Source organism: Falco cherrug, chromosome 6, assembly GCF_023634085.1.
Source record: "Falco cherrug isolate bFalChe1 chromosome 6, bFalChe1.pri, whole genome shotgun sequence".
Lineage (NCBI taxonomy): Eukaryota > Metazoa > Chordata > Aves > Falconiformes > Falconidae > Falco > Falco cherrug.
In genome coordinates, this window is record NC_073702.1 from 49,159,633 (window position 1) to 49,172,717 (window position 13,085).

Sequence of the window (13,085 nt, forward strand, 5' to 3'; positions counted from 1 at the left end):
CTATTTCTTCTTTACTTACTGAAGTCAAAAGCTTCTCATAAAAGGCAAAACCAAAACCATGTTTTCAATGACCTTGTGGGCACACACATTTCCTGAGGAATTTGTGACCACTGAGGCTATGTGCAAGTGGCCAGAAATCTCCAGGGAATGCCATCATAAGTAAGCTTTTATACTTGATTTCAGATCTTTAAAAAAATTAATATTGCTTCCAGTAGCATAATACTGGACACAGACAGATATTTTTTAGGTTTTTTGTTTACTGTGTATTAGCAAAGCTTTTTGTACAAGAGTCCCAGATTGCAAAGACCACCAGGTCACTCAATAGCACATAAAGACAGGCAAGGGGACACTCAGATATTCTGTGCCCCAAAGTCTAGGATATGGGGTTCACACAGCACTTCCAGACAGGTCACAGACAGCTAAGCCCAATATACCCTGCTCTCCCCAGTTCTGTTAAACTCAGGTTTGTATCACCCCTTTTGTTCTTCTGATGATGATCTCCAGACAAACATACAGTGCTACCTGCTAAGATCAAAATGCAGGACTCTTTTTCATTAAAGCAGTTATCCAGACCCTGTAAACATCCATTACCATAAAGACCTAGGAGCAGGAGTCATAATGCATAGCACGCTTCAGAGGTAAACAAGGGGCTGGGGATGGGATGGGCGAGAAATGTGAACCAGACTGAATCATGATTTGGAAGAAGATAGAAGTGTTCAGAAATTACACTGAGGTGACTTTTAAAGCTGAGGTAACAGCTGAATTTCTAATGATAGCAAAAGAACAGTACTTGAAAAATCTGTCTAAACACAGTGTGGACTTTATCTGCAACACAATATGCCAAGGTGAGCTAACACGAATTAAAATTCATTTAGTAGCTGAAGGCTGTATCCTCCTACCATGGAGGCTGGCCCCCTAACATACCAGTGCTGAAATTTTGGTTGAACTGCATTTCACATAGTTCTGCAGTCAGCAAACGTGAGATCTTAAGGATTCCTCCCCTTCTGACAGGGAGAAAGAAGGATCTCCCTCCCCCTCCTCTAAAGACAGGAGCTGGAAAAGAAGTTGGAAGGAGAAAAAGAAAGCAAAGGAGCACTATTGCTGACAAGAAGCGTTCCACTTTCCAAAATAATTCCACCCAGGGCAATTCTGTGCATGCAGAATAGTAGAGAGAGCCCACTGACCTGTTGCTTCTCTCAGCTGAAGGCAGCAGAGGCAGCGGGATCACCTCCCACTCTAGCTGTGGGAACAGTCAGGAAGCAATGCAAAATATCCGTGACTGCTCAGAGGTAGAGTGATACAGAACCAAAGATGGGAGTGTGCAGAGGGACAAAGAAACTAGTATGATGAAACTATCAAGGCAGAAGATTAAAAGAAAGCAAAAATCCACTAACAAAGGAAGATGAAATTAAAAAATGCTGAGGAGTTAATGAGGGTGTATGGCCACAGATGCTGTGGAAAAGGGAATGAGTTCGCCTGAGGGACTCCTCAAAATAACTACAAGAATCAGTTTCTACAGTACTCCCATACGAATGCTCCGGAGCAAGACAGCTCAAGTCCAAATGTCAGCTAAAAGATGATCTGTCAGTCTCAACATCTTCCCTCAAAAAGGGACTTCCGTGCATTGAATCATAGTCAGTTTGGTTAGATGAAAATATCTTGACTGCCATAAAATAAGGCAAGGGAAACTTTCACATACCCCCCTAACATATCGAACAAGGTTGCTATCTAAGCCCTCACTTTGGATGTTATGCTGTGTGAAGGAGATTTGTAAATTGTATGGCCTTATTCATGTCATATTCTATTCATATCACTCCACCATTTTCTGATAGTGGCTTTCTCAGCCTTAGGTTTCTAAGGTGACTGACCTGTGACACAAAGTCTAATTAACTGACTTACTGCTTTTTCAGTAATCACATCACACCTTTAAAAATGCATCCTTCCACACTGTGGATGTTTTGTAACTGGAACTATCTGAAATGATCTATCTGTAAAAGATTAAGAAGGGCTCATTCACGAAGCCACCTACGGAAGCAGTGCTTTGTCATACACACTGCTAAAGGTTTCTGGTTTTCCACCTTCATCTGAGTTTTCCTCACATCTTCATCCCCTCATAGTGATTTAAGGTCCTGAAAACAATACTATCCCAGGTGCACCAGTCCTTTCTCTAGTATTTGGCCCAGCAAATCTGACAGTAAGTTTTTTATTAACAGTCCTAAATTTTGTGTTCTTGGAATTTGCGATGAAAAGCACTAATGACAAAAACTACTAATGAGTTACAAGCATGGGCAACAGAGTGACATACCAGTGTCCTCCAAGTGACAGTTGACTCTCATGGTGGAGTTTAAAGACGACTATAAAGAATCATTCCTCAAAGGCAAACACACACACACAAAATTTTTAATTTTAAATTTTATTTTTAAATACAGAAGTGCATGATGCAGGGCATCTTTTAAAAATCATGTGCTACACCTGTCTTAGGCAGCTCTAATTGTTTAAGTGATACTTTCAGTATTTCATATAGAGTAAGCACTTTTCTCTAGGGAAACAGGTCATGGTGAAAGATGACAAAGATATAAATGGATTCTTGGTCTGCCATTCCCATAGGACAGCTGTAAGAAAGGCATACCTTTTTTTGTTTGAGAATGGTTAATTCACACACTTTCTTACATCCTCTAAAACCCCCAAACTTTTGAGCTGTGTGCTCTCTTACTTTTTTCATCCTGGTCACTTAATATCTACAGTTTCTGGGTCATTTTTTTTTACATTACCCATCACTCTATCTCACCCTACATAATATCAAAGATTAGGGTTGGGGGAAGGGGGGGGGGGAAGCCCTATGCAAACACCAGTCCCACCTTTCCCTACCAGATCCTTTCCAAATGCTGTTTTCATGCCATAAACATGCCTAAAATTAATCTTCTTTTCAAACGACTAGTGGGGGCAGGGACTCTTACATTCCACCGGGCAGAGCTCAGCCATGGCTGATGTACTCAACATTTACGTGAGACAGTTGCAACAGATGGTAGTTTGGGTATTTTGAATTTTGTAGTTTCTCTTCATGGAAGTGTAAGGCATAATTCTGCTATGCTAACAAATTAGAACTGTGCTTGATTTACCTGTGTATGAATAGGACTACAATTTCTGCTAGCAATTTGAGCAAATTTTCTCTTATTTAAACGCGTTTGTGTACCTGTGCCTACATCCTCAATCCAGTCCTCATGGCTGAGCTCTGGAAAAAACTAGCACTTCATCCTGTACGGCCTCAACAGGGAATTGTGAAAGGAATCCTCAGTATCCGTGAAGGGGAGCACACAACACTGCTCTGTAATTACTAGTCAACCTAAAACGTGCCTTGTGTCCTTTACCCGAAAACGCTTTATGCACAGCTCACGGCGCAGCCGAAACACTCCGTGAGCGCCGGGGGAAGCACCCCGCGAAGGAGCGGCGCTACCCGGCTGCGCCAGCGGGACCACCTCACGGCGGCCAGCGGCGGGAAGGCCCGCAGGCAGGCCGGGCGCGGGGAGCCCGGCGGGGCGGGCAGGCAGCCCGGCGGGGCGCGGGGAGCCCGGCGGGGCGCGGGGAGCCCGGCCGGCCGCTCCCCACGGGAGGCGGGAGGCAGCGCAGCCTCTCCCAGGGCAAAGCCGGGCAGCGGCCTCCGCCTGCCACGCGGCCGGGGAAGGCAGTTTCGCCGTCTCAAGGCGTTTCGCTTATCGCCGGCCCTCCTCGCCTCACGCAGGGCCGCTGGGCGATGCCCGCAAGCGCTCGGTGGGGCCGCCGGGCTGTCGGGGCTCGACGGCCGGCTACACCTCAGCAGCCGCGGCGCGGGCCCGCCGCCCAGGGGGTGGGGAACGACGCCTTCGGGCCGGGGCCCACGGCGCTCCGCCGGGCCCGCGCCCCGGCCTCCGCTCCTCCCCTCCCCCTGCGGGTGGTGGCGCCCCGCCGGCGGCTTGTACCTGTCCCGGAGGAGGAGGAGCCGCAGCTGGGAGCCAGAGGGCCAAAGTTAACTCTGGAAAGTTTACGGGGGGCCGTGGGCGGGAAGAGAAAGGCGGAGAGGAAAGGGGAAAGCTGCTCCCGCCCCGCCGGCCGCAGCCGGGACTCCCCGAGGAGGCGGCAGCAGCCGTGCCGCGGGGCCGCAGGGGACCGGGAGAAGCGGCAGCCGCAAACTCTCCGCTCCCTTCGCCGCCGGGCGCCCCCCCGCAGATACTTGGAGGCCTGCTGAGGTCACCGGCTGCCGGGAAGGGGACTCGGCCGTCCTCCTCGCCCGCCTCCCTGGGCGTCCCCGCCGCCGGGGAGAAGCGCTCTGCCAGGATCGGGGACCCCGCGCTCGGAGGAGCTCCCGCGGGGCGCAGGGCTGCTGACGGCCCCCAGCGCCGCGCTCCGTGCGCTTGAGGAGACGGAGGCCCCTTCGCCACCCGCGCTAGGGGTCGCATCCCGGCTCTTTCCTCGCTGCGACCGGCGGCTCCCATGGCTCTGAGCAAAGGGCTGCGGCTGCTCTGGAAGCAGGAGCCGGGGCCGAGCGCCCTGCTGGAGGCGCGCACCCGCCAGGACTGCCTGTTGCTGGAGGCCGGCACCGTGGCGGCGCTCAGTAAGTGCCCCGCGGCGGGCGGCCGGGCCGGGCCGGGCCGGGGGAGCCTGCGGCGTGGGGAGGCGGCGTGTCTGTGGGTGCGCGCCCGGTCCCTCCGTGGTGCCTGCGAAGCGGTGCCGGGGTGCAGCGGCAGCGGCCGGTGCCCAGGCGGTTTAGGGCACTTTGCCCTGTGGCGTGGAGAGAGAGGAAGGGAGAGCGCAGAGCCGGGCCCCGGGGAACTCGCTCACCTCCCGTTAAACCCCGGCCTCCAGCATGGCCCTCCAGGCATGCCCACTTGTTGAGGTTTTGGGGTGAGCCCGGTGCCCAGCCATGCGGGGACTGTTGGTCAGCATTTCCTCCCTGTGCGACTCCAGGCCTGATCCATGACTGACCGGCTCTTTCCCTGCCCTGGGTGCCTTTAGCTTCCTCACCCGCAGCCGGGGTGGAAGAGCCAGGAGAGGCCACCCGCCTGCCTGGTGGCTGTGGGGTCTCGGCACAGGTCACCTTTGCTGTGCAAGGCTGGTACCTTGCAGCCTTACGCTGTACAGCATGAGCCTTGCTGACTGCAGAGGAGGGTCCCGCTAAAGGGACGGAGCCTGCTGCCTCTCGAAGAAATTTCTATTTAGCTACATCGGGTGCTAATCACCAGTTCACAGCAGAGACTGTTTTGGATGACTGACTCAAGATTCATGTCCCGTAAAGAAAACCTGGCTTCTTGCTGTGGTTCCATACCTGCCCTTGTAGTTTGCACTGTATATGGTTGCTTGGGTGTCTGGTTCCTACTGGAGGAGCTCGAGTCTCACCTGGGGCATTGGAAGTGGTAAACGTGTTCAGGGTTGTCTCATCTTGTGTTTTGATACTTACCGCCCATGAGTTAATGCATTACTAATGTTGAGGCACGCACAGAAAAATGAGGTGACTGAGAATGTAAGGTGCAAAAAGTCATGCAGAGGAACATGCAGTGGTCGTGCTGTGTTCTTAAATGGTTTTGTGTGTGACACTTACCTGTTCCTGCAATCATTTGCAATATTTGTGGTGCTGTAGGAGTCGATATTCAAGCAGCTCAAAGGAAAAGGGGAAGACTTAAACTGTGAACTCTGTGTAGCAAGAACTGTAAGAGTGTTGTGGTTTGTACACAATGTCAGGGCAGGATCCAGGTCCACTGAGCTGAATTTTCTGTGATACATGGTGGCAAGATGTCCAGACTAAAATGCTTTATTTTCAGGTATTTGGGATTTTATGAATTAAGAAAGCCACAAAGGTCATCAGGTGGCACCTGATTTTCACAAGAATAGTTTTGATATAGTCCTGGAAAATTTTTGACATGTAATGATAAAGGTCTGTCCTTTGCCACACTTGTGGTTTTTTTGTTGTTTTTTTTTTTTAATTTAATTGGAATTTTATGTTGTGTAATACTTTGAGGGTTCAGTTTCTTGTTAAATTCATTGGTTGTAGTGGACCTGAATGTGTTACATTTTTCTAGGGTTTTTTTTGTGTCAGTTTTCAATGAACTGCCAAAGTGAAAGGTCTGGTAGTACTGAGCAGCGTTTTGCTTGCTTTCCCTGATGCAAAAACCTGTTGACATTAAAGCTCTCCATTGATTTCAATGGGTTTTGATCTGTTTCCTTATTCTGATACAAATCTAAAGCAGCTCCACTGCCTAAAGTCAATGTGCATGAATAAAATTGAGAGACCCAGTATTCATCTAGTGCACCCCAAGCCATTTGTATGACCAGTAGTTGGAAAGATTATTTGCAATCTCACTCATCCAAGGGGGTCATCAATTTAGAGTAGATTTTTCTTCCCCAGTGTTGTTATTCCCCGTTTGAATTGCTACTGCTAAAAATTATTAGAGAATTTATATAGTCTCTTAAAATGTACGTTAGAATTTTGAAGTGGTGATTTGTATAGTGTATATATATATAGAGTATATATATATATATATATATAGTATATATTTCACACTAGCAGCTAGTGTGAAAGCCTGTTTGCCATGCTTTTTGAAAGTCCAGTTTCACCTTTTGAGGTAACTGTAATCATGCATGTGTTGGCATCCAGCCCACTCCATGCTAATAACTTTGTAATTTTATTTCATTTGGTTTCTCTTTTCCTGCCTGGGTTGGTTCCTATATTGTAGGAAAAGCTAGCTTGTCCAGTTGAGCCTGTTTCTTCTGTTGAGTTTGTTTCTTCTGTTTATGCAGCAAAGGACCAGAAAAGGAGGGAAAACCAGCAGTAGGTATTGTGATGGTAAATTTGTAATTGTGTAGAGGAAGTGCCACAGCCAGGGTGGTAACAACACTAATTCTGTTGTTTGACTGGCCTTTAGATTGTTACTAACCATAGAACGCTTCAGTGGAAGGTTAACATAAACGTCATGTATGTGTGGTTTCAGACAGCACTAGGATTGTGTTAATTTTGGCTTCTCTGTCTGATTTTCAATTTCTAAAGTAAAGTTTTTTAAAAATGGCATACCTGTGTTGAGAAGGAATTACACAGCTGTGCCTTATGCAAACTTCCACACTAAAAAGCAGGTAAGGTATACCTGAAGCACTTCAGTTGTACAACAGTTAATGCAGTTTTGCAATAGCAGCCTTGTCCATAGAACTGTAGAGAAGAATAATCATGGATGGACACCAAAGGCCTGAGAATAAATTTTAGTAATTGTTCATTATTCTTTTTCCAGAATTACTAAGTGTCTCTGCCCTTGAACAGGCATGACATCTGCACTTTTTTGGAAGATCAATTGCTTCTGTAATACTTTTGTACTAGAAGAAACTTAAATGTTGAATTTAACCTAGTTCAAGTGGCATAATGGAGTAAGAATCATCCTAGAAGAAGTGGTGTTACAAAAAAGAAATCTAAAACCCCACACACTTGTGTAAGCACAATTTCTGTACAGGCCATAAACTTCTGGCCAACTCATAATTAAAATAAACCCTTTCAAATATGTAACCCAAAAATTTGATACTGTCTTGTGAATGGATGACTTTATACTTTTTATTCTCATTATAAAGATCATGATGAGAGTTTTCGTTGTAAATTGTTTGTATTTCAGAATTTCCTTATTGCATATGAACAGTTAATACTTTTAACTTGAAAAATATTTGCACTTCTGGTGTCAGTAGTGGGAAAATATTATAGAGATCTTTAATTGTCTGAGATGTTAGCAATTCATAAAATGAGAACGCTTGGGCTGTAACAGAGACCTAACCTGAAAAACTTTTGGAAAAATCAAGGAATCAAAAATCACATCAGGAAACCTAGCTACATAAGCCCAAACCCCTTAACTTAATCTGCATAGTGATGTGATATCAACAGAACAGTTTTCTGTTCTAGCATAAATTACATAGTATTTTTGAAGGTGGGAGGTTTTCTTCCTCTTCTCATGATGTCACTGTAGGGTGGAGGGTAAAAATCACTGTTTTGAATTTAACAGCAAATTTTGCAAGAGGCTTTTTTTGCTCACTGGCTTCAGTCATCTCCAGAAGGATGGGTGACAGCCTGAAGCAATACTTCCAAGATTTCTCTGAACTAGAACAACAATAGTTAAGATTCTATGGAAGAAACTTAAGAGTCATAAAGGCTGAAGAAAAATTGTCATTGATTTAGAAGTTTTTGCTTCTACAAGAGAGAGTATAGATACAAATGCTGTTCCTGCTTTTAAAACATTACAGTTTTAACACTTTATAGATTAAGTGGACTGCACAAGGCAGTTCTGAACTGCTGTCAAGGCAGTCACTGAGCTAAACTAAGGCTTTAGTGCTGAAAATACAGTTATTTAACCTTATTGGAGCAGGTAATCTTAGTGAAATGATGTCAACAGGAGTGCTCTGCTATTGAAATTCAGCATAAAAATACGGCTTTGCAAGGGCAGAGCCAAAGGGTGCACAGGTGGTTTGGGGTTTTTTTGGGTTTTTTTTGTGAGCACTTGGATTCTGCATTTGCTTTTATTAAAGGATGTTACAACACCTATTATAGTGGATCCTAAATGACTATGGTGTTTTGAAGACAGTGAAATTCAAAGTTGATACAGTGCATGTTTTTGCAAGTAGGACTGAAGCTTTTCCTCCAGACTTTCACCCACAGATCTGGGAAGTAAGCCTTTACTAGGGACAAATTTATGTAGAGTTAAGTTGTGTGTACACTCCACAAAGCAGCTCTGTGTCTCCACTGTGGCATCAGTTGCAGGTGTGTGTGTGGTTCTCTGATGTGGCTGAGTGAAATCAGTAGAGCCTTCCAGGGGAAGGGATGCTAAACCAGGAAGTGGCAATTATTTAACTGCATATCTTCTTTTGTACAGAATGCAGTTTCTGTGCTGTATGAACATTCACTGTTTACAATTAGCTTTAGTTTTATATTTAGGTGGGTAAATATGCCACTGAGTGGGATATGGAAATCAAACACTAATACATGTGTAAGCCTATTGTGAATGTATTTCTAAGCACTATACACTATCCAAAACAGAGCCCTACAGCATGACTCATTTTTACTGTTATGCAAGTATATTTATATAGCTAGTCTCCCTATTCTATCTGTATTCTAAAACTTTTTTATTTAAATTAAAAAAGAAAATAATTGAATTATCCAATTACAAAGTTTTATAAAATCTGTAGTTTAGTGGTGTTCAAACTTTTTCCATTTGTGGATCCCTACAAAACTTCTAGTAGAAGTAATCTATGTAGCAGAAGCCTTGCTTTCCTTGGTTGTGCTGGCAATGGACACTTGCAAACTATGGTTTCTCAGGCTGAAATTCACTGCTATAGGTTATAAGAACAAGTGTGTGTTACAGTTGAAATGCAAATCAGGTACACAGAAGAAGGAAGATGTATTGGTGTAAGTGTAGAGTGTAGATTACAAGATTTGTTTTTTATGCTAGGAAACTGGTAGTCGTTGCAAGGTATGAATTCTACTTGGTGGTTTATGTCTCTAGTGACTACAAGTTTCTGTTAATATATGTGACAGGAGCCACATAAAGATAATGGTCAAGCTCTAGAGAAATGACTTGGGGACTTCCTTTTTATCTGTATGTTCTTGACTGCCTGCAGTCCACAGGGCTGGCCAGTAGAAACCTGGTGGATTTATAGGTCCATTCCTCTTTGGTTGTGAATGAGTATATTCATATATACACATGCAAGTATGAAAACATAATCCCTCACTAGAAGCAGAACATTCTCAATCCAATATAGAAAACCAGTGAACCGATCTTTCCAAAGTGCCACTTTGCTGATTTGTTTGTTGTGTTTTCAACCAGAAATATAACTTTCTAGAAAACTGGTAAATACATGGCTTAGTGTTTTGAATATTCACACTCTTAACTGTAGCTCTGACCACAGACTTCTTCCCAGCTCTGTATTACTTGACCTATATGGTATTTCAGAATACAGCTGGACTAGCATAATGCCTTTGTAGCTCGGATTGAATGTCAACAGGAAGATTTTAATGATGAAAGATAATGAAAATACAACAAAATGCTTTAGGTCTGTCTGGAATTTGGAGGCAAACTAGCCATCTAAACTCCCATAATACCAGACATTGGACATATTTCTAGGTAGATGCTGATAGTAGTGTGTATATTTTTTTTTTCTCATGTGTTTTCAGCTTTTTTTTTTGTGTATGAAATTTCTGTTTGATAATTTGCTTTTTCTGGGGAAAATTCATACTTCTTTCCCTAAAATGCTAAATGACGCCAATAAAGGAGACAGGCAATTGAGATCCCATCACATCACTTAGAAATGCTTCAGTATATCTATATATCTATCTAGTGGTACCCACAGCTGAGCAGGTGTCTATTTCCAGAAACAGGTTTAAGAATCAGACAGGAGAGCCAGAATCTGTAATCTGGTCCCAGACTATTTTCTTCAAGAGCTTTCTTCAGTTTTATCTTTAATTTGTAGGTATTATGATGTCTGTCCTTAATGTTGGACTTGGAACTATGGTACCTTTCTGCCCTCTTACTCTGGTCACTGACCTTTCTGAGCACTTATGTTTGAGACCCGTGCAGTTCCTGCTGCAATCTGGGGGATTAGCCCTGAGGAATGGTTGAGTAAAGGAAACTGACTACATCTGGCCAGTTCCTGCTAGCTGTTCAATTGAATTTACAGCTTTTACAAGCAGGAAGTCACACGTGGATAGGCCGTGTGGTATATGTAGTTGTATGTCTTTTCATGGTGTTTTTCTTTGGCTCTGAAATACTTTACGCATGGAAAAACGTCACTTTATATTGAGTTTATTGTATCTTATTTTCATTGAATTATTGTTTGCCTCTTGTTTTGCAAGGGTTAAAATTTTGAGCTAACATGCCAATCTTATATATAATTTAGATCAGGAGCTTTTACATAATTGATATTAAGAAAAGTTCTTGAGGAATGCAGACAGTGTGCAGGTCTGTAAAGCTGTTATGAGCACAGCACAGTTGTGGTATTTATTGCAGAAGGGTGGATACTCAATTATATACTTGGTGGAAGTAAACATTACTAGAAGTAATGGGAAGCTTTAGTGGAATTTAGTAATTACTATGTGTACTGTTTAGTTACTTATAGTTTATTATTTAGTTAACTTATAGTTGTATACCTATAACAAATGCACTATGTATTTGCAAACTCAGCTTGTTCTCTGAGTAGAAAACTTCATGAGTTTCATCAACTTCCGTAGCAGTATTGTGCATTAACTATATATATGAATGTATGCATGTATCTCAAGCTGTCTGGCTTGAAAAAGGAAGGATTTTACATGTGAGCAGAGTCCAGTTAAATATCCAGTCCTTGTCCTAGGTTTTCAAGCAGACCATTCTCACTGCCTCTGACATGCAGAGTTTTTATGAAAGCTCTTGCAGAATAAACCCCTTGACTTTGGAACATTTAACAGAGAAACATGGAAATTATTTTCATGTTACTGATTAGAAAAGTACTATGTCTTTGGACACTTATAGCTGTCAAATTTGTTGCTAAAACAGTGTTTCCAATATTCTTGAAACTTGCAAGATTTATATTTTCCCTGTTTGTCAACAATTCTTTGGAGTTTCGTAGTAATTTTTCCCTTTAACTCTCTTCATCCAGCACTACCTTTCTGATTCTGGCGCTTGTGTCCTAGCACTGTTTGCAGATAATCTAGGAGATGTTTTAGACCAGGTTTTGATGACAGTTATTTGAGATTTCCATGAGAAATTTTTAAGATTTATAAACATTTCTTTTTAATAATAAGATACGAACTTGGCTTAAGCCCTCTGCAATAATGTCCTTTTAAATCACATTTAAGTCATCGTTTCTGTGTATTGCTTTTTGTAATGGTTCTTGGGGATTCCTTCTCCCTTACCTCCTCCAGAAAAGTAAAAAAAAAAATTCTGGGGTGTGTCAGAGTGCAGCTAGGACCTCCCAGTGCTGGAGGCTTGACGCCTATATCCTCACTTGTACACTGGCAGGGCATGAGAGGAGACAGTGCTGTGGTGGCTGGAGGCTGGGAGTCATGAAGGAGTCATCCCCCCAGTCACTCGGGGGATGTGAGTGGAGGGTGTGCAGCCTGCAGGACCTGCTGCCTCACCTCTGCTGCCTGAGGCCCCTGCCATGGCCCATGCGAAATGCTGGTGGTCACAGTGTGTCTCAGGAATTTGTGTGACACTGAGAAGTGTAATGGGACAGGAGACTTCAAGTTCCAGCAGTATCCATAATAAAGGGATTTATTTTTCCCACACACAAATTGGATCTGTATGTAGTAAAATATTCTGGCCTCCCCATCGGTGTGACCCACAGGCATTTGGCAGGTTCCTTTCCTCTCAAACTATCCACAGGTGAGGTCTTGGAGCATGCTGTGTCTTTACAGAGGTGTCAAGGAAAGATCTCTGTCACTTTTGGTTTCTGAGTCTAAATTGCTTTAGGGAGCAAAATGAACCCTAGAATAAACAACAGAATCTGCCATGTGTAGAAGTTACTGGCAAATCTGACATGTGTAGAAGTTACTGGCAAGTTGTTAGCCAGTAAAAAAGAGAGGCAATACAGCCTGGAGTCCTCCTGGAGCTTTGTGTTCGGAGCCTGCTCCTCCCTTCCAGGCACTTCTGCTGGTACTGATGCCCTGACTGATGCTGTTGTGCAGGCAAATGTCAGATGGCCTGCCCAGAACGATGGTGCGTTTCTGTACCAGTATTGGCAAGATACAGCTGTTTGTGCATTTGGAAAAGTCCTGTGCCTTGAGCTGATGTATGGTGATGCCACTGGCCTGACCTGGGAAACTTTGGTGGCTTCTGTATGTGCCAGTGTCAGTCTTCTTTTGTTAGCTGCATGAGTTGTGTGTTGCTTGTGTCCATGCTGAAATAAAATCCATTCTTTTGGATCATACTTTTTTTTGCCAGACACTCTAACAGCCAGCTTTCCAACCCATAATTCTGTTTTGAAGAGTATCACCATGCTTTCAGGGTGTCTTTTAAATGCTTTCAGGTTATGTCTAGCCTGCAAGTTTGTGAGCTCCTGCATCAGTCTGAGATCTGAATCTCTTGCTGTTTCTGTCATTCTCTGTTTCCTTCTAAAGC

The 13,085-nt window shown here is 44.0% G+C and overlaps 1 protein-coding gene across 2 annotated transcripts in view; it reads left to right on the plus strand.

Moving 5' to 3' along the window:
• Positions 1 to 4,060: 4,060 nt before the first annotated feature.
• The window catches only part of SYNJ2 (synaptojanin 2), a 71,814-nt gene continuing 62,789 nt past the window's right edge, over positions 4,061 to 13,085 (plus strand). The window contains exon 1 of one of the 2 annotated variants that reach the window (XM_055714352.1): positions 4,061 to 4,588. In XM_055714352.1, the coding sequence (XP_055570327.1) occupies positions 4,468 to 4,588 (121 nt within the window). In that variant the 5' untranslated portion in view covers positions 4,061 to 4,467. The remainder of the gene's footprint in view (positions 4,589 to 13,085) is intronic. The other variant, XM_055714351.1, reaches the window with a different exon arrangement.